The following is a 24,998-nucleotide window of genomic DNA, read 5'->3' on the forward strand; positions in this document are numbered from 1 at the left end:
AGAAACGTAAACTTCAATTCAATATTACCTATATTTAGTCATCTGATAACATATTTTACCAAATCATTATTTTTTATTGTTTTTAAAAAATGCCTCTATTTACAACATTTGTGTACAAAAGAGATTTTTCCGTGTAATTTAACTATCCCCACTGATAAGAAAATGCTTATTTTCAAAAAGATCGTGTAACACAAATAAAATTCCAAGAATGATGAAACATAGGTGGAAACTTTAGATCGATAATGATTGGAATGTATGATCAATTAGAAACTGTTTGTCCGCACCTGGCATTTTAAAACTTTCAGTTTAATATATTTTTTTTCATTTACGTTTTTGTCCAGGTAAATGATTGTTTTTTTCGATAAATTTCAGTCAAAGATAACTATTAGTCATATGTGAAACTAAAATTTCCTTTTAAAACATTTCTGAACAATTGTTGTTTTCAGGGCGGAAATAATAGATATAATATGTTTTATTGTATCCTTGCATTATGCCTATTTATGGCATTCGCTCCCAGACAAAATTACCTTACAATGACAGGTCAACTCACCGTTCGGAAATTCCAAAGAACCATTTTTAACTTTAAAATACTTCGAGTTGTGCTGTTTCCTTATTATTACCAGGTGTGCGTCATTCTTCTTCCTTTACAGTTGCTATAGTAACGTATATAAATAATTTTCAATTTCAGATAAATGTTTACGTGATACGTGTAAACCTAGCCTACTGCTGTATTTGTATCTGAAAGCTAAACGTGGACATTTATATATAATCATCAATCCCTTTTGATTATTATAGACCTATTCAGAAAATCACTACTACGAAGCCCACATTCTAGTATGCCTATTAAAATAATTGAAGATGACTTCAATTTGATCACTGATTTCATATCTCTCTTTTTATTTACCATTTCATTCTTAGTTTTTCAAACAAATTCAAGCTATTAAATAAAAATCATCACTCCAAACAACTTAAGATGAGTGTTATTATATTAACACTCCTGTGTTGTTTGGAAAAATGATTTTAAGTTGTTTTTCAGATTCGTGAAGAAGGGACTTCCCCGTGTCCCTAATCAATACGCATTTTATAAATGCGGTGAACCATGATAAACTAATAAACTTTACAAGCGAGCGTAGGCAATTTTTTTGGTTTACAGTAGCAGCTCAGGGAAGAAAGAGTGATACTACTAGCTCTCACCTCACCAGCTTGTAATGTGAACTTCCTCCTGCTGACATCATTGCCTACCTATGCGCAGTGTGGAGCAGTGTGTTACCACATTTGAGAGTATTTTGACGTATCTCAAATTTCATGATAAATTCACTAGACTAGGATCGGATCGTACGTAGAGACAGCAGTTCAATCAGCATTGAACAGCAAACAATGCTTTCGTAGTGTTTCCATCAATATTTGGATTACATAGTCTGTGCATACTAATGTATATGACAATCACGATGTTCTATTTAAACGTTTATACGTTTTTCGAGCGCTAAACAGACGTTCATGATAAGCAATTCGTTTTGAATATTCAGTGGCTAATATTTCGAATTGAACGAATTACGTACACCGCCGACGAACAGAAAAAATCCGTATCATGGGTGCTTTTCGGGTTGTCTTCGGTGGCATCTGTTTTCTTTTATCATCTTATTTCACAGATATCGTCAATGGTAAGAAACATTCCGTTATTATCATTTTATGTTACGTTATTACGTTACGTTTAATCCATCAGTGCTCCCGTCGTCAATTTTATCACTCTTATATTTTTTATCATTGAGAGTTTATCGGGATATATTAGGCCCCTGGGAATATATAGGCCTGTATATATCTTACGTATTACATCATGCTTTATCTTTATACGAATCCCCGTTATAGACGTGGAGCTGTGCTTGGTAGTTATTGTGCTTGCCTCTCAATCTCAAGGTCCGGGTTCAATCCTGACCTAGTGACAGGGTTGTAACTCATGACTCTTTGGTCAACTCCACTCCCTAAGCCTCAAATGAGACTTAGTTTATAAGCACGATAATTATGAAATAGTTTATGTATCCATCCTGTATTGGCGAGTTTGTACTCTCTGTTGATAAACCAACTTTAGCAGAAAATAGAATATTGTAGGCCTACTCAGAAGCAATAAATATCTCTTTGTGCTCTTGTAGTAAAAAAAACACGTCACATCTGACAGTAATTGCCTGTTATATTTTATTTATCATTGATTATTTATGAATGAAATCAGCATTTACCAAAGATCGTCAAATAGGCCTAGACCTAATATGGTTTAAAATTTAGTATTTCGGAAAATTAAACTTGCGACACATTTTCTTCAAAATCATTTCCGCGTTCCACAAAAAAGTCTTTATTGCACCGAAGGCCAAAACAAAAAAATCTTGTTTCAGGCTACGGGATATGATTTTTTTTTTTATTAAGAACTTTTTTACTTATATTTGCTTTGCTATTCATTTTCGACAATAATCATACATTTATGCCCAATCATAAATTGGGCCTTTACCGTGGATTCTTTTGTTCTTTCGTCCGTTGATTTATGTCTTACGGCTCGTGACTGCAATGATCGTCTTCATTTTTCAACCATGGCGGAGATTTTACCTATCATGCTATTGTTATGATAAAGATAAAATGGGGTTTAATTTTTTGAACAGAGTTCCCCTGTCCTAAGGGAACGTCGTGAATAATTCTTTTTTTTTTATTCTGGGCATAAATCTCGCCCAGGACCACGTGAAGCTGCTGAGATTGTTTTACGACGAAAATATTGGTTAAAATACTTTCAGTAATGTAATGGAGTTAACAATATACGAACGTAATTTTTTAACACAGATTTTTGTCGTAAAACAATTTTCTTTTAAATAGTTGTCGTAGCAACAATGTTGACGTCATCGTAATGAACTACTAACCAATCAGAATTAACTGGAAAGGCGTGTGTGCGCAAACTATCTTTGGTGGTTGGTTGTTAATGTTGTGGTGGTTTGTGCGCGTGGTGTAGGCTACTTGACTAGCTCGTTCCGTGTGTTATTTTCTGTGTTGAAATAAAGTGCATGAATTAATAATTTATACTTAGTACATGGTTATGCAATTTGTAAGTCCGAAATTGTGCAAGTGGATGAATTAGCTAGGCCCTCCTGCATGCTGGGTGGGTATATGTCTACCTAGCCTTAGGCCGACCTAGGCCTACCTTTTACTAAGCTAGGCCCTAGGCTAGTTTAAGTTAGGCTAGGCTAGGTGGTGGCTGTCTGTATGTTTACAGTGTGAATACAACACATTTACTATACTATTACTATGTCTAGCTAAAAATTAAGGGTATTTATGTAGTAAAGTAAGCCTAGGCCTAGTAACTTAGCATACAAATGAACAAATGTAGGCTAGGCCTCTAGGACCACCTACAGTTACGGTAGGTACAGACTGGCACTGTCACATAGTATAGGTGATCATGTTCTCTGAAAGAGACTCTGGAGGACCACTGAGTAAAAACAATACGAGACATTAAGTTGACTATATGATATTTTTTAAAATCCTGACCCATTGCACTATCTTTCTGAAGTTTTAGCAATATAAATGCACTTTTTTCAGGAACTGGCAAACCACTGACCTGCAATTTTGAAAGTGCAGACAGTCGATTATGTCAATGGCAACAAATGTCTGCAGATGATTTTAATTGGACACCGTTGAGTGGACAGACTGGCTCAGTAAACACTGGTCCTCAATATGGAGACCACACTTATGGTTCATCATCTGGCTACTATCTGTACATTGAGGCATCTGGGCCCGATACTAATGCCAATGCCCGTATAATTAGTCCTGTTATAGATCCTCTGGATTCTACATGTGCCGTAAGAGAAATTTCACAACAATTTCATTTCGTACAAAGATTGCCCAACACACTTGTTTGACTTTTTATAAGTGAAATAATTATTTTTTTGGGTTTTTTTTTACAGAAGTGAATAACTTTAGTAAACTGATTTGATTAATCTTCATTTTTCATGTTTTTGGGGGAAAATACATCTTTAAGAGTTGTCAAAACAATATAGACTATCTGATATTCTTAACTGCATAAAACTCCTAGAAAGTAGGAAGCCTTTTTTTCCCCTCCTGACTTTTGTGTCATTTTCTAGATGCTTTGTTTCGTTTGTAGGCCTACTAATGCTAGAAAGTATATTCTGTTATAGATGACGTTCTACTACAACATGTATGGAGCAAGCATAGGGTCTTTACACGTTTACGTAGTCGTTGCTAGTGATCAAAGTGAAAGTGAAATCTGGAGCAAAGCCGGAAATCAAGGATCATCCTGGAAAGGACAAACCATAACATTTAATGTGGCTTATAAATTCCAGGTAAAGCAATTACACTAATAAATTTGATTGCTAATAATAATAATAATATCCTGGATTTTATAGCACCTAATGTTGTGAAACCTCTAAGTGCTGAACATTATTACCCCAGTCAATTTGTTTGGATCAAACACGTATGTAAACATACTCCCATAATGCAGCTAGTAATCAGCTCAAAGTTGTTTCTTGATCTAACCGGGTTCCCATTTAAACACCTGGGTGGAGAGAGGCAAACGTAAGTAAAGTATCTTGCCCAAGGATACAAGCAATGCGGCGAGAGTTGGATTCGAACTTCACTTTCACGATCAGTAGTCGAACGTCTAACACACTGCACCACATGCCCTTACTAATAGCAATGAAAAGCTTGCACGTTTCATGATGGGGTAATGATGATAAACCAACATGTCAATTCCAAATTATTGATCTTTGTATTAGTGCATGTCTACGTATCTCCCACAATACATCATACTATATCAACTATTTAACGGGTCAACTCAGACAAAACGTCTTGACTCGTTGGTGCTAATTGAATTCTGATAGCGCCGGGTGTTGTTTTTAGGTCGTCGGAAGAACTTTAAACTGGTTTAATCCTCTCCTCCCGATGAGACGACTGGTCGGGCCTTGTCGTACGACGCTGTCTGGGTTGGCCTTTAGATGCCAAAATGTATAATATCTCTTCCCTCGTCCAATATTGCATAAAAAGACTAAGGTTCCATAAATTAGATAATGCAAAAAGAGTTTAATAACTTGTTTAAAATGGTTGGCTGGACTCTTTATCATCATGTTGGACGTTCAAAAGTCTTCATGAAAATAATTTTATGACTAAACCATCATAATTTTTTTTTAAAGGTTATTATCGAGGCTGTGCGTGGCTCAGGCATTGCAGGCGACGTAGCAATTGATGACATTTCATTTTCAAATACATGTGAAAAGTTTGGTGCGTATAATATTAATATAGAGATAGATATTTTAATGACGACGTAGGTCAAGTTAGGTCATGTCAATTCATTGAAGTTAAGACATACTTTTGTTTATACTTTATCATCGTATCATATACTTATATTTTTCTCCAGAATAGCCTTAATGAAAATACCTAAAGTTGTGTTCTTGTAAACATCGATTATTATCATTATAAATGTTTAATTTGTACAGTGAATGGAAGCCTGCGGATTGTCAAACATCAACAATCTTCATACACCAACCAAGGTCGTATTGACGTCTACATTAATGGTAACTGGCGCTCCATTTGCAATCGTAATTTCGACCTTGAAACGGATGGAATTGTAGCCTGTATTCAACTGGGGTACCGAAAGGCTGATTCAAGTCCAACTGAGTACCTAGTTTTTGATGATCAAGACCCAATAATTGATAACATTCAGTGTTTTGGAAATGAAACTAGTCTGTTGGATTGTGGGAATGATGGGGTGGGAATGATCAACCCTACTTGTGGTATGACTACTGTTGTCAACTTAAAGTGTAGTGGTAGGTTATATTCTGTTCTTTTTCTCTCTGTTCTCTATTTTTGAACATAAATTTAGTTATTTTGAAGACAGTACCTGTAATTTAATCTGTTTTCCTTTTTTGTATTGACCCCAGTGGAAATTAAGAATGTTGCAGGGTTTAAAAATGGTGAACTGAAGTGCTGAACTAAAAATGCCAGGAGGCTTGAGGTTGCCAGGCCGACTGCCTCTAACATTACTGTTGTTCCATTTATTTAAAGCATTTGCCCATTTTTATTACATGTACAGTTAATTAAAAAAATGTTAATTTTCTGATGATTGTAATACATTTGTAGATATCATTGACCGGTGTGAGGATATCGGTTATGATTCCTTTCCCTGTGACAACATCCATTGCGTCCCCTCTGGCGAAAAATGTGACTTTGCAAATAATTGTGGTGACAATTCAGATGAAGAACGGTCAATTTGTGGTAAGTCTGTTTTTTTTTTTTTTCGAGGCTTTGTAATCATTTATTATTGTCATAATTGTCATTTAAAAAAATGTCATCATCATTATTGTCAACATCATCATCATTGTTGTCAACATCATCATCATTGTTGTCAACATCATCATCATAGTTGTCAACAGACATCATCATTGTTGTCAACATCATCATCATAGTTGTCAACAGACATCATCATAGTTGTCAACATCATCATCATAGTTGTCAACATCATCATCATTGTTGTCAACATCATCATTATTGTTGTCAACATCATCATCATTGTTGTCAACATCATCATTATTGTTGTCAACATCATCATCATTGTTGTCAACATCATCATAGTTGTCAACATCATCATTTTTGTTGTCAACATCATCATCATCATTGTTGTCAAAATCATCATCATTGTTGTCAACATCATCATCATTGTTGTCAACATCATCATCATTGTTGTCATCATCATCATCATTGTTGTCATCATCATCATTGTTGTCAACATCATCATCATCATCATAGTTGTCAACATCATCATTATTGTTGTCAACATCATCATCATTGTTGTCAACATCATCATCATTGTTGTCAACATCATCATCATTGTTGTCAACATCATCATCATTGTTGTCAACATCATCATCATTGTTGTCAACATCATCATCAACTGATGCTATGAAATTTAATTTAATTAATTAAATTTTAATTTGATATTTTTCCAGAAATGTATCCTGGTAGAAACAGCTTCCAAACGGATTTTGGTGAATGGGCAAATGTGGTTACAAATGGAATTGATTGGTCAAGAACATATGGTCAATCATCCATGGTTGGACCATCTGTAGATCACAATGACCAGACAAGTATGAGTATTTTATTGTTTCTTAATATTTATTCAACCAATCGGAAATTTGGACAGTCCCTCTCTAACTTTTTCTTGTTGATTTATATCCTCATGTAACTTCCTTGAAATTGATGGTCTAACTTAAGCCGATTTTCCACTTCCACTTTCCAAACAAAATAATCTATTCAAAGTCTGATTTAATTAATCTTCATTTTTCTTGAAAACAATACAGTTTTAATATTTTATGTGACATTACTTTTTTACAGCTGGTTACTTCCTTTTACTTGACGCTTCTTCGAATGGTGGGGAGAAAGCTCAACTTTGTTACGAAAGAAAGTTTGAAGCAACCTCTACAAATTGCTCTGTAAGTCGTTTTTTACGAATTTTAACCATCACTAATTGAGGGCTAAAAGTTTTATACATTACTATTTTATGTTCAATTTGAAATTCTATCCAGGCTTTGATTTTTCATCCTAGAAAATATTAAATTTTTTTCATTTGCAATTATGATATTGTTCACACATTTCAAACTTAAAACAACAGGCACTACTTTGATTGTTAAGAACTAGAATTTATATAATAAGAAAGAAAAGGGTTTATACATTTGTTTGTTATACACATTTTTGATACTCCACAAACAGGGTGGGTATTTTTTCTAGTACTGTTCTATAAATATTTCTTTCAATAAAAGTTCAGTAAAAGGATTTACATTATGTATCACCATCCAATATTAGTTATTTTGTGTCAATATTTTAAAAATACTTGTTTTTAAGGTCCGATTTTATTATTACCGAAACATTGCGACTGCAGGAGAAATTAGTTTAATACTACGAACAACATCACCATCGGATTTATGGACAATCTCGTCTACGTTTGCGTCTTACAGCCAATGGGGCTATGAAGACATTAGTATCACTGCGTCTGAATCTTTCCATGTGTGTTTTGAGGCTGTTATCCCTCCTACAGGAAATGGTTATTTAGGATTGGACGATTTATCTCTGACTCCAGGATGCATCATCGGTAAGCATGGTTTTCAATCAATCAATCAAAATCAATTTATTCCATAAAACTAAGGATATGTACAAATATGTCATCAAAAAGCTATGGAAAAGGGAACTAAAAATAATCAAAGCTTTTAAGCCGAGACCCTTAAAAACAATAAGGTAATAAGAAGTTATTTATATCAATAACAATAAAAAAAAAAAAAAATTACTTTAAAAGAAGATGATAGTGAAATATGTTTGAAATTGAGATAAGTTGACCAATTTACTAATGTAACTATAGTTACACAACTCACAGGCACAAAACTTAAACAGTAATAGGACTTTAGAAAGCATCCCACAATACAATGTAAACAATTGACTTCTGCAGTGGACATACCATATTTATTTGAATAGATCAGGGGATAACCACCTATTTGATAGGGCAGATCATTACTATTTGTAATTGTTGGGTACATGCAGTGCCTAAAGAAAAAAAAATTGACAGTACAGGGCCGTTACCATTACAACCTGGGGGTGTCGGGTGGCGTTTATTCATAGCTGGGTGTTTACTCAAATTACGGTAACTGAGTGAAATGCTATAACTATCATTAATTGTATCATTCAAAGTTTAAAACAGTACTATATTGTATGTTCATTAGCTTCGGATGAATGTGAATTGACAGGCCCAATATTTACATGTGATGATGGTCTTTGTATTCATTATGATTACATATGTGATCATATTCATCATTGTTTTGATGCATCGGATGAGAATGCCACACTATGCGAAGACCGTAAGTTACATTTTAGATGTTTCTCAACATCGCATACACTATACAAACAATATACAGTAGTATACTTTCGTAAAAGGTCACAATATAACTGCAAGCGCACAATTCAATGAATGAAAATGACATATTTTTTTCGTTGGTCGTTCGAAGCTCCATGAAGTGAGTGAGTGGGCAAACGGTTAAGACAGTGGAACAATTATTACGTATTCATAACATCGACAAGGGTTCGAGGCTTACTCGCTCCATGGTTTTGGTAGTAGAACGAGTCTTCTCGGATATGAAGTATAAACTGTAGGTCCAGTGTACACATCTAGCTCAGGTGCACTTTAAAGAACCTAGTACATCTTTCTAGATGAGTGGGGTACACACAGCCACTGTCACTCACAGCCACTGTCACACTGATCATAACTGGGCTCACTGTGCAATTGGGACTGGACCGTTTTAGAGGTGTTTACCATATCCCATCCTTCACTAATGTACATCTTAGATAGAAGTTATAAATATAAATATATATTCTTCTTCGTTAAGATGTTGGCTATTGCACATTTGAAAACGGTTTTTGTGATTGGAAACAAAGTGTAGAAGACAACTTGCAATGGATTATGCATTCTGGTGATACACCGTCACAGGCCACAGGACCATCAGTAGACCATACACTTGAAAACCAGTTTGGTGAGATTTCACATTTTACTGTGTATTGCATCACACACAGATCAAATGTTGTATAAGTCTTAAACTCTGTCTACACTATCAAGCTTTATGTGACAAAAAAATATGATATGGGCATATCACTACCATATTTGGGCACATCACACTTTTTTTGTCAAACTAGTTTGATAGTGTAGACAGAGCTATATAGGTTAAAGATGATGATTGAGGATTTGAACCATGAACTGCTGAACCCACTCTATAACAACATTTAAGAACTTAATTATTAATTTAATTTTAACTAAATTTAGCTTCTCCATCTTCTTACTTTGTTCATTTGCCTTATACCAATATTTTAATTGTGAATTTTATACTATGGCCAATGTTAATAATGTCTCTACAGTAATTATCCATTTTATTTTTACTTTTCTTTTTGTTATATTTTACTTGTATTGTTTTTACTTTTGTACATTTGATTTTGTTAAGTGATCCACCAGTGATATCAGTACTACAATACTGAAGGTGTCTTATAATAATAATAATAATTTATATAGCGTGCATATCCACTAAAAGTGCTCAAGGCGCTTCACAATAAAGACAGAAATTGATAAATAAAAAAAACATGTAACCATTTTGTTGTTGCTTTTACAGACTTGATCTTTTTGTTGTCAGTGTTTAGAGTCGACCTCATTAAAAATATTCAATAATAATTTATATTTTTTTTAAGGTTCATATGCCTATCTTGAGACTTCTAACACAAATGATGGAGACTATGCAGACCTTGTGAGTCCGTGGTTGTTCTATAGTGACTCATGTGATGTAAGTATTTCACCCATTTTATTTAGCGTATTAAAGTAATTTTTATTTTAAAGGAAGGAGAAACAAATCATCCAGCAATATGAGCAAAATCCAATTCAGATACTGTATTTTTAGAAACTTGTTTTTTTAGGGATATATTCTAGTATTCTAAATGTGTTTTTGAATTTGTTATTTATTTATACTGGGTAATCTTTTCAATCAAAGACTGGTCTCCCGGAGGTCACAGTTATGATCAGTGGCTATGATGTACTAGTACAGTGGGGTAACCCCCTACTTGTCTCGAAAGATGTACTAGGTTCTTTAAAGTGCACATGAGCTAGATGTGTACACTGGACCTACGGTATATATTCCTTATCTGAGAAGACTTGTTCTACCACCAGAACAATGGAGCGAGTGAGCCACGAAACCCTTGCTGATTGATTGATTTTTAAAAATGAAGAAAGGAAAATAGGGAGAGTTGAGTTACTGCAGTTGATCTAATTTTATTTAAAATATCAGAAAAAAGTATGCAAATTAAAAAGTTACTTTTCCTTCACAGCTTCGCTTATATTTTCATATGGACGGAAACGATGTAGAACATCTAGAAATTGGAACATCCACAAGAAGTTCTGCATCTCCTACATTTAAAACAGAGAGATTCTCCAGAAATTTCTGGAGGTATACTTCGTTATCTGCTGCAGATAATAATGTACCTATAAATACAGAGTTCCAGGTATGATTTCAAAGGTTGCGAATGGCTGCAGTTTTAAAAGCTTGGAAAAAATATGTGCAAATTGTCTTTTTATTGATTTTCTGACAACTACCCAAATATCCACCACCTCCCACCCCCTGTTTGCAGACGCTGATTTAAGCGGGGTCTAAACAGGCTTTAGAGTTGAGTCAACTGTACATGTACATTACTATAAAGCTCTATCTACACTATCAAACTAGTTTTGGCAAAAAAAGTGTGATGGCCTCAAATATGGTAGTGATATGAGATAATCGTGTCCATATATAGACACATTTTTTTGTCACATAAAGTTTGATAGTGTAGACAGAGCTTAAGACTTTGTTGTTTTTATAGTTTATTATCAGGGCGACAGCAGATGGACCTATGGGGGACATTGCAATTGATGACATCTCCCTGTCAGCAGGCTGCATTTTAGCCCCAGGTATGTTGATATACGAGTGATGTGAGTAGGCTAGCTCCTTTGACAGCAAAATGTTCTTCAAACTGTTTATAGTACATATTTCATAATTATAAACTTGAAAAGAAAAATGTTTTTATCAATTTATTTCTATCATACACATGAATGCCGTGGTAGTGTAGTCATACCATAGGCAACTATACTGCTACCACCATATACAAACTTTTAAACAATCAGCGCTCCCTCACAATTTATAAAATCAATGATGCATAAAAAACAAATTCTGTATGTATTAGATAGTGATAATCACGACAAGCAATGCACTGCTTGTGATAATGTTGATGTTACCAATAAAATAGCACACACATTGGGGGTACATACCTGGCACCAAAATGTGATCTTATACCTAGTCAGTAGCATAATGAAAACAGATTGAAATTTGTTCTTGTTATTTCACTACTGTATAGATCTGGGGATAATTTTAGGTTTTGGCAATTTATTTCAGATTTAACAACTACCAACATACCAACAACTACCAACATACCAACAACAACCAAAATACCAACAACTACCAAAATACCAACAACAACCAACGAACCAACAACAACCAACAACATACCAACAACGACCAAAATACCAACAACAACCAAAATACTAACAACTACCAACATACCAACAACTACCAACATACCAACAACTACCAACATACCAACAACTACCAACATACCAACAACTACGAAAATACCAACAACTACCAAATTGACAACAACTACCAACATACCAACAAACCCACAACATTCTACAATGTTTACAGTTCCATTAATGTCAACTGCAGGTCAGTCAACTTCAACTGCAAGCCCGTCAACCTCAACTGCGAGTCGGTCAACTGCGAGTCGGTCAACCACAACTGTGAGTCCCCCAACCTCAACTGTGAGTCGGTCAACTTTAACTGCGAGTCCCTCAATCTCAACTGCGAGTCAGTCAACTTCAACTGTGAGTCGGTCAACTTCAACTGCGAGTCAGTCAACCTCAACTGTAAGGCCAACCAAACCTACAGAAAAGCAACACTTTACTAGTGTGTCAAAAACCGACAAAACAACACTAACAAAAACAATATGCAAGTTCAACATCAAGACCGTGGAATCTTTTTGTAAGAGAGCAATGTTTCTTAATTTTTGCAGAATAGCTTTCTGTATCAATTTTACTATACAATTTTCTCCAGATGTTTCAGACGCAGAACAACAGAACCAAGTGCTGCACTTATTATTAAGATCCTACTTAAGCTTAATATTTTATCAGTGTTTTTTACAGTATAGTAAAGGCTGCATATACATTAGGTGAATTATTGGATTGCTTTGGACTTAAGCTCTGTCTACACTATCAAACTAGTTTGACAAAAAAATGTGCCCAAATATGATAGTGATATGCTAAAATATGGTAGTTATATGACATCATCATGTCCATGTAGGGCACATCACATTTGATTGTCACATAAAGTTTGATAGTGTAGACAGAGCTTTATGTTTTACCCATTTGACCTTACATGACCTTTATTGTATGATTGTGGATATTTTTTCAGCCTCCTGTATAGATGGTTATGTCACAAGTTGCAATAAGGATGGCATCATGAGTATTACAGTTACACTAGGTGATAAGACCTGTTCCTGGACGATTAGTACAGAAAGTGAAAATATCAAAATAAATCTAAACGGTATTGTACTTATTTTATCCTTTTATATTATTTAAAGATGTATTTGTCCCCCAAAACATGGAGACTAATAAAATCAGACCATTTTGCAGTTGTTCACTTCTGTAATAAAAACACCCCAAAATATAATTATTTCACTTATAAAAAGACAAAATAAACAGTTAATTTTAACCAAAAACCATTGTCCGACAATTTAAGTATTTTTTGGTTTAAATTATTTCTTTTTTCAGGTAAATAATTGTTTTTTTCGATCCAGTTTTTGGTCAAAGTAAATAACTATTAGGTGAAATTAAAATGACATATATATAAGGGCTAATAATAACTCACTAGACATTAAATTAAGTGATACCAACAGGGTTGGGGTTCCTCAAAATGGCAATCACATATCTATTTGATGGTTGTACATGTCTTTAAAATGATTTGCTTAAATTATATTTTTGATGGTTAACTTTGTCTTTGAACAGTTCGTTCGTTGTCCTGGGTGGTTGTAGGGGCGTAGCAGATGAGATACAGTAGTACTCATCATGATACAACACTCAGGCATATACCATATCTCCCAGCGGTACCTATCTCCACTCTGGGCTGTCGTTGGTTCTCCTGAACCGACGCCCTTGTGGGTGTCCAACCACCCTCCACACCATGCTCCCAAAGGAGTTGATATGGTTACCGGTTTTGTCGCAGGTATGTGACAGTGGCTGTCTGTGTGACCTAGTACACCGTGGTAACTCCCTACTCTTCCGAAAGATGTACTAGGTTCTTTAAAGTGCACATGAGCTATGTGTGTACATTGGACCTAAGGTTTATAGTCCTTATCTGAGAAGACTCGTTCTACCACCAGAACCATGGAGCGAGTGAGCCTCGAACCCTTGCTGATGTTATGGCTATGGAATTACGGTTCAACTGTCGTAACTGCTCGGCCACTCACTCACTCTCTAATTTGAACAGTTAGGTTTCAATTATCTTTTTTCTTAATTAATTGGGGTGACAGTGTTCGATTGTTGTCTAAACCTCTGCCTAAGGTTCACTTGAGAGCATACATGAAAATAGCCAACAAGAACAGAACGAAAGTCTTTAAGCCTCCACCAGTAAACAAGTGGATTAGCGAGGGTGTTGATCGTAGCAAACACCAATGTACTGTACGCAAAGCTTATGTTTTCACTGTTCAAATCAGTATAAAACTTCACTCCAAATAAAACGCTAATCACAAAAGCAGGGGAATAAAAAATGGCAAAGACTCCAATTAGAATCAAAAATGTTTTTAGAAGTTTTTTAGAACGTTCTAATTCTTGTGAGTTTTGCTGAACTATTACATTGTGTTGATACTTTATACTTTTGTAGATGTTGTAGTACAGATAACTTACTATGCAGAAAGTTAAAAAATAGCTAGTCATAAACACTAAAGACATTCTTTGTAGTCCTGCATATAAGTACAAGAAAAATGGTAAAATCCAGAGGAAAGTGCACACAGCGATGCACCGTTTAATAGTCACAATGATATCGTATCGTAACGGCGCGTAGACTAAAGCGATATACCTATCCGCAGCAACCGCAGTCAAGGTTAATAGAGAGGTAGTCCCAGAAGAGAAAAATGTCAAAGCTGGATCAAACATTTCTAATGAAAATGGCTCAACTTCTTCTTCAAATCTTAAAGTAATATCAACAGCTAAAAAACCACTTGAAATGACATCAGTCAATGCTAGTGATATTATAAACACATTCTGTTTCTTCCAAAGTGTTTTAGTAGATAAAAAAGTGATTACAACAATTATGTTTGTAATCATTGCATATAATCCGAAACAGAATATTATTACAAGGATCTCTGTTGGAGCTCTAAACGTTGATGTTGAACTTGTTGTATTCATACTTGGTATCTTTACTCAATCTTACCCGTATCTTTACTTAGTATTTCACCATACGGATGCTCTCTTGGCGTTTTACTGGTAACTTTATATGGGTATTTCACGTCATGTTCTCTTTATAGAGTTCTACGGGTATCTTTACCTCAATAACAGCATTAGTGGAGTTTTATCTGTACAGGGTTTTGCAACTGGAGTACAGTAGTTTGTCTGGAAATCACATTTGTTAATAAGATGTGAAACTTCAAAGAAACGAGGAAAGAGTGAATTCCCTTAAAGAAATTATCAAGTTGTTGTTCACACAAATCATTAGCACAGTACCCTGAGCTGTATTACAATTTCGAGGAGTTGACTTGTTTGAAAGAAGTGGTAACAGGCTATGTTGTGCTGTTGCGACTGAATTCTACCAGGACTGACACAACAATTCAGAGTCAAGGAATATAGAAACCAGCTACAATAGAAATTTCCTAAATTAATTAGTCTTTATTTAAAACTGAATGCATTTATTTACGTTATAATATTTAATTATGAAAATCAATTTAAATGAGTTGATTACAAATTAGACTACAACACTATAAATACTGTATGTAACATGAGATGTATACTTTTTCATCTAGCATTGCAATTTTGTCTAACAAATTTTCTTAGTTCTATATAAGATGGCACTGTTACTATAGCTACTAAAATGGGGTCACCCCAATCAACTTTGGTTTCAATGTCTATAACCTAATTTTGTGATATAATTGTTAACCTTTTATCAAAATGTGCTGTATTTATATGAAACACTCAATTTCTACAGTTGACTGTATATTTCTATATAATACATACTACTTTATGAAACCATTTATTCATTATTTCTGTTATAGTAGAATCCCTATTAAGTGGACACCTTCAGACCAAACAAAATGCAATAGGAGTGTCCCTTAAATAAGGGTTGGCGATAGTGTTAAAACATATATTCCCTTTTTCAGTTCAACCATCCCTTAGTAGGGGTGTCTCCTGAATAGAGGTGTCTCCTGAATAGGGGTGTCTCCTGTATAGAGGTGTCTCCTGAATAGGGTTGTCTCCTGTATAGATGTGTCTCCTGAATAAGTGTCTCCTGTATAGAGGTGTCTCCTGAATAAAGGTGTCTCCTGTATAGAGGTGTCTCCTGAATAGGGGTGTCTCATGTATAGAGGTGTCTCCTGAATAAGGGTGTCTCCTGTATAGAGGTGTCTCCTGAATAAGGGTGTCTCCTGTATAGAGGTGTCTCCTGAATAGGGGTTTCTCCTGTATAGAGGTGTCTCCTGAATAGGGGTGTCTCCTGTATAGAGGTGTCTCCTGAATAGAGGTGTCTCCTGTATAGAGGTGTCTCCTGAATAGAGGTGTCTCCTGTATATAGGTGTCTCCTGAATAGGGGTGTCTCCTGTATAGAGGTGATAGAGGTGTCTCCTGAATAAGGGTGTCTCCTGTATAGAGGTGTCTCCTGAATAAGGGTGTCTCCTGTATAGAGGTGTCTCCTGAATAGGGGTGTCTCCTGTATAGAGGTGATAGAGGTGTCTCCTGAATAAGGGTGTCTCCTGTATAGAGGTGTCTCCTGAATAAGGGTGTCTCCTGTATAGAGGTGTCTCCTGAATAGGGGTGTCTCCTGTATAGAGGTGTCTCCTGAATAGGGGTGTCTCCTGTATAGAGGTGTCTCCTGAATAAAGATGTCTCCTCAATAGTGCCCCTCAATAGGTGTGTCTCCTGAATAGGGGTGTCCCCTCAATAGGGTTGTCTCCTGAATAGGGGTGTCCCCTCAATAGGGGTGTCTTCTAAGTAGGGGACCGGTAGACCTATTACTGTATATTTGCATGATGCATGTTTTGGGGTTTTTGTTGTTTATGCACTGGGATTTTGTATTCAATAAGCTCTAAATAATTATCATCAATTATTAAGTATCCCTAATTATATTATAATTTTGTCTTTGTTAGGCATGAATCTTGCAGGTGATGACCAGCTAACAGTTAAAGATGAAAGCATGAACAATGCTTTTAAATGGAGTAAAGACGATAAAGCATGGTCATCAGAAACGAATGTCGTCAACGTTACTTTCATTCTTACAAGTGACCGGTTGAAAAGAAATACAGAGGTTGACATGCCTGTGTATCAGTTGGACATTGAAAGTAATTTATTTAAATTTTGTTGGTGCTTTTTCCTTTTTTAGCGGTCAAATACATTATAAATTAGGTGAACATTTATGATTTACTGTCATCTATATTATTGGAAATAAATACACACATACACTTTGCTTCTACATGTTCTACAGAAATTGTAATTGAACTTCAACCACCCCCATGGTTCATACCTATGTTAGTTTTTTTCGGTGAGAGGGGGCTAGAGGTTCCCTACATGGTTCATATCTTGTCAGTTTTTGTGGGTGAAATGGGGTTAGAGGTTCCCTCCATGTTTTTTGGCCTTTTAGTTTTGTTTTGGAGTCTAAAAAAATTCTAGCCTTCATTGTAAATAATACCATTACCATTCTTCATTTTGTATAGGACTTCAAGATGATCCACACAATTTCTCTGTACCTGTAATTGCTATAATTGTAATTGTACTCCTTGTTGTAGCACTCACTGTTTTAGTGCTCATTGTAAAATTTAAGGGAAATAATAGAAAACGGTAAGTTTTTTAAAAAAGTGTCTGACTAGATGCCCTTCTTTGCTCCTTGACATAGCATGCACATTTTAAAGCACCTGATCCAATGGTGCAGGTATTTTTGTAGAGGGTCAGTCCTATTGCCAATGGTGAGTTTTGAGAAGAGGTAAGGGGTAGGGGTAGGTGTAGGGGGTTACTATTGCTGGCCTATTTACACTATTTACTCATTTTAACACTGCACTGTATTATATATGGAAAAGGGGAAACAACAACATTGCGTATTTAAAATAATAACAATTTTCTAGAAATAAGTTTGTATGGACATTTTAATATGTTCTTATTCCTGATTTATTTGATATAATGGTATTTTTTACAGACAACCTGGATTGACTGTGCACTACAGTTGTTCCCGTAAGTCTGTTTTAATTTAATCCATAAATAGTATACCTCAATACATCTTGATTTAACTCAAGACTTAATTTGATTGAAAATCCTAAAATCAATGATTAAAAGTTGGTACTTTCTGGTACTAAAACTCTGTCATATCACTCCCATATTTGGGCATATCACTACAATGTTTGAGTACATCACATTTTTTTTTTCAAACTAGTTTGATAGTGTAGACTTAAAATAGATTTGATGCCCACCCAAACTAGACAAAATATTTTGAGAAAATAATGGACGAATGATCAAAGTTAAAAGGTGGAAATGTTCTATCTACACTATAAAATTTTTGTGACAAAAAATGTGATGTGCCCATATATAGACATGATGATGTCATATCACTACCATATTTAGGCATATCACTACCATATTTTGGCACATCACACTTTTTTGTTTGATACTGTAATGAAATTATGAACTGCTTTTTGATATCTATTTTTGACAGCCTATTAATATTCATGTGGCAGATTCTCCAAATTAGTAATAGCCAAGAGCCTACTTTACCAGGCATAGATAGATGAGCTAGGGAGGATATCTCCCTGGATAAGCTACTGTATAAAACATTTTTAAACTTAAATTTTGTTTGAACATCCAGATCATATGACTCTAATCTTAAATTATCTGTGTAGGAAAACATAATTAATCTCATTTATAAATTCATTTTATAATTTTTGTTTTTTTAAATTTTACAGAAAATGGCAATAATGTGCATGTACAAAATAATGAAATATATAATGTAGTAGGTCCAGCGGAACACCTAGTTGATGATGACTGTATCAAACACCCGTATGATGTGGAATTGCCAAATGTAAACAAAGATGATAATAAGAACTCAAAGAGGATATCAGGTACAACGCTTTTCTACCAAAATAGGCTTATCAACATTTAAAAAGAGAAATAGAGACACCATGTTCAATAGAACATGAACCCAGTCAGCCATTTTGTATATAAACCAGTGTTATCTAGCTCACATGTACTTTAAAGAACCTAGTACATCTTTGGAGACGGGTAGGGTTACCCCGGTGCACTAGTATACACAGCCACTGTCACACACAGACACTTATCATAACTCATCATAAGGGCCCTTGATTGTCAGATGCTGTTTAGGGTTACCCTCTATCAATAAGGTTGAATAAATAAGGTTGAATAAAATAAATAAAAACAAAAGATAAGATTTAAGCTGCTAAATTCTAACTAATTTTGCGTTGTTTTTATCTAGCTAATGAATATGTAAAGATGGATGGCCAGAGGGAGTATGCACAAATGTTGCCCTCTATCGATCGACAAAAACTGCCGACTATTTCTGGACCAAATGTTGCTAGCCTTCACAGACCAATACTACCACCCATTCATGCAGAACCAGAATACTTAGTTCCCAGCACACCACCTCCTAAGTATGAAGAGATTCAAATAAGGGGATTTGATAATTTTGCATATCATGGACATGAGGCTTTAGCAGCAAAGAACTATGGTGGTAGGTACAACGCCCCTTGAACAATCATTAAACTGACACTATCTTTGCACACCTGCAAAAAGTAACAAGTTGTAATTGTAACCAGGTTTGCATAGTGTGAATTTCTCCTGAGATTTCGCAGGGGTCCATACACCGATGAGTTGATGTCCCGAGTTGTTACTGCGCGCACATGTATTGCCTTGGTTTTAAACTTAACAATCATAGTAATCAAATACTGCAGTGCGCAAACTATGCTTTCTCCGAAGATTTCTCGCGGTTCTCGTATTTGTGTGTGAAAACATGTAATAAGTTTGGAGATCAAACCATGTTACAACTTGTAACAATTTATGCATATGTTATATTGCATTCATGATCTTTTTTTTCTTCTCTACAGATAAAAAAGTTTTCGAGTTTTTGAAGAACATCGACCTCGACCGTCACGCCAAATCATTTAAGGATTCATTTGTAGTTTTTGATGACATTCCATATATAGAATCGGAGGAATTACAAGATATGGGATTGAACAAAACAGAGATTAAACGTTTTCTTCGAAAATCAAAAGAAGTTAAAAAACAAAAAGTGGTATGTTTATTTATATATATATTGGTATAAATGACCTGAATCGAGGGGACTTTTAGTGAACGTGCATGACGTTTACGTCCACATGAGTCGTAGTCAGTTTCAAACCTGTGTACAGTACATTCTAATATGTTATTAATTATATCTTTTAACCGTCAACAGCATACATTTACTGGTAGGATTGTACATTATTGATATTTTGTCACAATTTTTCAGAGGGGTGCTTTTGACGATGTCACGGTGCCATCAGACTTCCTGTGTCCAATAAGCAGAAGCATTATGACCCAACCAGTAACAGCTGCCGACGGAGTTACTTATGAATTTAAAAATATTGATGGTAAGAACCAAACTGAAGGGCAAGACTAAACCCTGAAATCGTTTTCCCAAACACTTTAACAAAAAAACCAGAGAGTGCACCCAATTGGAAGCACTTTATGAATATTCATCATATAAGCGAGTCAAATGGCCGAGCGTTTAAGGCAGGGGCGCCATTAATTACCGTACCTAAACAATATCGGCATGGGTTCGAGACCGCTCTTAGTTCTGGTGGTGGAACAAGTCTTCTCGGATAAGGACTATAAACTGTAGGTCCAGTGTACACAGTTATAACCCATGTGCACATTAAAAAACCAAGTTCATCATTCAAGACGAACAGGGGGTTACCCTGGTGAACTGGTTCACAAAATAGCCCCTGTATCCAGCGATTTATTTAGTATTGGTAATCCTTGGCCACATGTGCCTAAAGACATAAAATTTAGGACTATTTACCAGATAAACAGATTACTTGATACAAATTGGAATGGTTATTCAATTTTGTTTTACATTGACAGCTCATCTTCAATCTCAAATTACGTCGCCGATAACGAAGAAGCCTTTGGCAAACAAGACATTGAGCCCAAACATTGAGATTACTGACAAAATTCAGAAGTTTAAAATGAAAATTGAGAATGAACGAAGACGTAAACAACGTCAGATGAGACGAGAGGCATCGGATCTTGGGAATTCCAGACCACAGACACCTATGACTGATGTAGATTGCTAAGCTTAAAATCCATTGTGAACTATTGTATTGGTGCAGACGAGACACAATTGTATATTTTAAATGTATTTTTTGTTTGAAATATTTATATATATATCTACTTATAATCATTCACAAACATAAATTTTGCTATTAATTATGAAATTTCTTGTATCATTGTATACAGTATAATTAAGGTGCACATTCAATATAAAATGTATCGTACTTAATTGAGCCTACGATTTTCAGGACAGGTGCAGGACATTCAAACAATTTCGATTTAAAATCACGTCATACGAGCACGTCGAATTGGACAATTTGCGCGCGTTGTTGATAAAAAAGTTAAAAAAATCGTCAAAATTAAGCCTTTTTTTAAACAGTCAGATTCTAAACTACGTGGTGAACTTTTTTTTAATTACTTATTCTGGAAGTTGATGAGTTGTAGATATCGGATCATGCATCAATATGGCTAACTGGACATTGTGACAATGGACATCGTATGGCCACTCGAATATAAAATATTGGATTTTTGTCTTTTTCGTCATAGCTCATCATATTTAAAATAGGGCATCTCTACTTATCCGTATTCCATTTCCCTCCATTTTTTTTTATTGTCTAGGTCAATCAATTATCTTTCGCATGATTTACCATTTTTAAATTTGTGATGACGTCATCATGTTCAAAAGCGTCAATAACTTTGGTCATTTATTTTCACCTATTCTGCACTGTATGTAGTGCATATACAATATAGTGTGTATACTGTATATACTTAGACGTGACACAAAATAGAGAGCACACTAACATTTTTTCAATGGCATAATCGTTTTTCTGTACGCAATATTCTAACGTATGACATGCACGTGGCGTTTGTGCTGCGGATAACCTAACTCGTACATAGTGACGAGTTCAAATCTAGTTGTAATTAATATTATGTTTACTAATAATTTTATCTAAATTAACTATTTTGTATACATAAATTTATTATATAAAATCTTGATAGTATATTTAGAGTATGGTAAGATGATGTTCCTTACTTTGTATTATTCGAAACGTTGATCGTTTTTTTAAATATTATCATTACATCTAAATTTGTTCATTTATTGTGTAAATTATATCAATTGTCAGTTTAATTTTAGTGGCGGAATGAATTTACTAGGGTTTTAAAATAATGCATGGCTTTTGTACTTCATCTTTTGTACATATATTTGTATATTTTATTACCGTTAATGAGCAGTTTAAGATGTATTGTCCCCCTAAAAAATAATTCCTAACAAAATTTTTGTTGAATATGCCATTTTAATGTAGCATAATAGTTATCCACTTTGACCAAAATTGGATCGGAAAAAAAATGTATTTACCTGAAAAAACTGTAATTTAAAGCAAAAAATGACCAAATTGGCTGCTAGTTTTTGGTTGAATTTAACCATTTATTTTGTCAATAAGGTGAAAACATTATTTTTTTTCTTTTTTTTTTTCTATGGAAGTGATTAACTTTAATAAAACTACAAAATAACAAATTCAAAGTCTAATTTAATTAATCTTCATTTGTCATGTTTTTGGGGGACAATACATCTTTAATAATTAAGACTTGTGTATTATGTGCTTCTGTGTACATATCTAAACTTGCTGAATAGATATTATTTTTATAGTATATTTATATATTTCACAACTTGTAGTGAGTTTAATTTTAAGCTCAGATTGTTTGTTTTTTTTAAATTCTTATTTAAATACTTAATAAAACAATTGTACTAAAATACTTAATAAAACAATTGTAATTAAATACTTAATGAAACAATTGTAATTAAATACTTAATGAAACAATTGTAATTAAATACTTAATAAAACAATTGTAATTAAATACTTAATAAAACAATTGTAATTAAATACTTAATAAAACAATTGTAATTAAATACTTCATAAAACAATTGGATTTAAATACTTAATAAAACAATTGTAATTAAATACTTAATAAAACAATTGTACTTAAATACTTAATAAAACAATTGGACTTCAATTTTTAAAATCGAGTTTAAAGTTTATTTACATAACATTAAGAAACACTTATTTCTTTATAAATAAAGATTTCAAATACTTTTGTAACAAATTTATTTCTGTATCACTTTCGATATTTAAAAAAGAATTAAAGATAGTTGTCCAAAAAAAACAAAAAGGAATGTTGATTTAATGCCTAACATACTTTATGTACATAATAGTACTTCAATTTGTTAAACATTTGTAGATAAAATATTTATGTTTTTAAATAAATTTGTTTTATAAGTTATTTTTCTTAATTCAGTATGACTTCCCGCCCTCCCTACATAATAACATTTTGTTTTGAAAATGTGTTGGACTATTACCACGCCCATTTCAACACAAATTGTGCAGCAGCCTAGGATTCAATTCAGCCATGCTTATGGAGTTTAGTTCCAGTTCTGACCTTTGACCCATCTTGGCCTTTCTTGCTTTTCCATCTGGGCGAAGCGAGTAGTGTAATTTTTAAGGCTCGCGCCTTCTTTTTATCATTCTTTTTGATCATGTTTAGTTACAATCACTGCTTGCTTTGTGTGGATTCCTTTCTTGCTGCGTCTTGCAGTAACTGCGTGTCGCACTCGTCCGCAGGGAGCTGCACGTATCTCACAACAGAACCACGAATAAAACAGTTTTTTACAGAAAGCTGTCAATACAAATAAACCCAGTTAAATCACTATCACTAAATAAAGGTTTAACAAAATGTACATAACTATTGTGTGTAATTGAGGAAACTATAGCGACATACATGGGGAGAATATTTCTTTATGATCATTATAACTGAGTCTGTATACAAATTTAGAAGCAAGTTGCTAGGGTAGAATTTGTAGTTACTTGTTAGTATACAACAATATCACAATTTTAATATACACCTGTATGTAATTAAGTTGCTTACCATATGTGGGTACTTTTCTGGGTCGGTAACGCTTATATCCGTCAATTTAATATTTAGAAATTGATCCACTGAATGCAGAGTACCACAAATGCTACAAAAGGAAATTAAACCATAAAGAACTTTGCAGGGTAAAATATTATTTATTATTTATTGTCTCATATATATTTATATATTATATAATATTCAAATTCAATATAAATATATTTATCATCTAAATAATAAACAAATAAAATTATAAATTTCAGGTTTATTACAAATACAGTACATGGCATGGTTGGATTTTATTAAAATTAAAGCGAGCAAGATTACAGATTTTTCAATCATTGATTACCTCAAATCATTTTTCAGCTCGACTACAACATCCTTGCCAATCAGTGACTTGAAGAAAGAGTAAAACAGCTGGAGGGTGAAAACATAATATGGTATTTAAAAAAAGCTTAATTATTAATAATCATAAACATCAGAATCCATTAATATTTAAAACTTTATTTATTAATATTACTAATTAGCATTATTCATTATGGAGAAAATGTATTTTATTTCATCACGGCAAAATAAAATCAACAAAAAAGACAGAGCTGTTGCAACGGCACTCTGCTATCTCTTCGAGTCGAATCGACTCTACGATTGCTATGGGTCTGACCTAGAAGACTATCCCCCTCTTACCGCCATACGTCTGGGCTAAGACAAGGACTTATGGCCTAGCCTAGCTAGGAAGCCTATCTTAAACTCCGATTTACATGACTCGGATACAAAGTATTCTAATTTCTTGGATGAGTAGACTTACATTACTATATATAATAACTGAAAATGAGTATTTACCATTTCAAACGATTGACTTTAATGTAATAAAATGTAAAACATGTGCGACCACTAAATCAAAAACTTTTTTCTCTTCATAAAATTAAATTGTATTGTGTTGTTA

The 24,998-nt window shown here is 34.2% G+C and overlaps 2 protein-coding genes across 3 annotated transcripts; one reads left to right on the forward strand and one right to left on the reverse strand.

Annotated features, from left to right (window-relative positions):
• Positions 1-1,163: 1,163 nt before the first annotated feature.
• LOC144837228 (MAM and LDL-receptor class A domain-containing protein 1-like) lies at positions 1,164-22,851 on the forward strand. Of its 2 annotated transcripts, none has more exons than XM_078692255.1 (24): positions 1,164-1,661; positions 3,571-3,830; positions 4,167-4,331; positions 5,178-5,265; positions 5,481-5,810; positions 6,124-6,258; positions 6,990-7,127; positions 7,375-7,472; positions 7,882-8,128; positions 8,751-8,885; positions 9,411-9,554; positions 10,258-10,349; positions 10,888-11,061; positions 11,413-11,500; positions 11,982-12,626; positions 13,056-13,187; positions 16,993-17,184; positions 17,557-17,680; positions 18,033-18,067; positions 18,793-18,948; positions 19,320-19,574; positions 19,948-20,135; positions 20,349-20,469; positions 20,963-22,851. In XM_078692255.1, exons 1-24 carry the CDS (start codon positions 1,589-1,591, stop codon positions 21,172-21,174), a joined length of 4,227 nt encoding a protein of 1,408 aa, XP_078548381.1. In that variant the 5' UTR covers positions 1,164-1,588; the 3' UTR covers positions 21,175-22,851. The 2 variants fall into 2 exon arrangements, with proteins under 2 accessions (XP_078548381.1, XP_078548382.1); XM_078692256.1 differs by having other exon boundaries at positions 12,312-12,626; positions 20,963-22,847.
• Positions 22,852-23,180: 329 nt separating this feature from the next.
• On the reverse strand, positions 23,181-24,983 carry LOC144836818 (U6 snRNA-associated Sm-like protein LSm2). The gene is made up of 4 exons (XM_078691689.1): positions 24,896-24,983; positions 24,405-24,472; positions 24,074-24,164; positions 23,181-23,824 (listed from the first exon to the last, which is right to left on the reverse strand). The coding sequence occupies exons 1-4, from the start codon at positions 24,896-24,898 to the stop codon at positions 23,699-23,701; spliced, it is 288 nt and encodes a 95-aa protein (XP_078547815.1). The 5' UTR covers positions 24,899-24,983; the 3' UTR covers positions 23,181-23,698.
• Positions 24,984-24,998: the final 15 nt, after the last annotated feature.

This window comes from Antedon bifida, chromosome 3 (assembly GCF_963402885.1).
Source record: "Antedon bifida chromosome 3, ecAntBifi1.1, whole genome shotgun sequence".
In the NCBI taxonomy this organism is placed as follows: Eukaryota; Metazoa; Echinodermata; class Crinoidea; order Comatulida; family Antedonidae; genus Antedon; species Antedon bifida.

Coding starts and splice junctions, on each gene's coding strand:
- LOC144837228 (XM_078692255.1), top strand. CDS start 1,589: ATGGGTGCTTTTCGGGTTGTCTTCGGTGGCATCTGTTTTCTTTTATCA. Junction 11,501..11,981: donor AGGCTGCATTTTAGCCCCAG/GTATGTTGATAT, acceptor AATTTATTTCAG/ATTTAACAACTACCAACATA. Junction 17,681..18,032: donor AAGGGAAATAATAGAAAACG/GTAAGTTTTTTA, acceptor TATTTTTTACAG/ACAACCTGGATTGACTGTGC.
- LOC144836818 (XM_078691689.1), bottom strand. Junction 24,165..24,404: donor GAGCTGAAAAATGATTTGAG/GTAATCAATGAT, acceptor TTCCTTTTGTAG/CATTTGTGGTACTCTGCATT. Junction 23,825..24,073: donor CAGAAAAGTACCCACATATG/GTAAGCAACTTA, acceptor TTGTATTGACAG/CTTTCTGTAAAAAACTGTTT.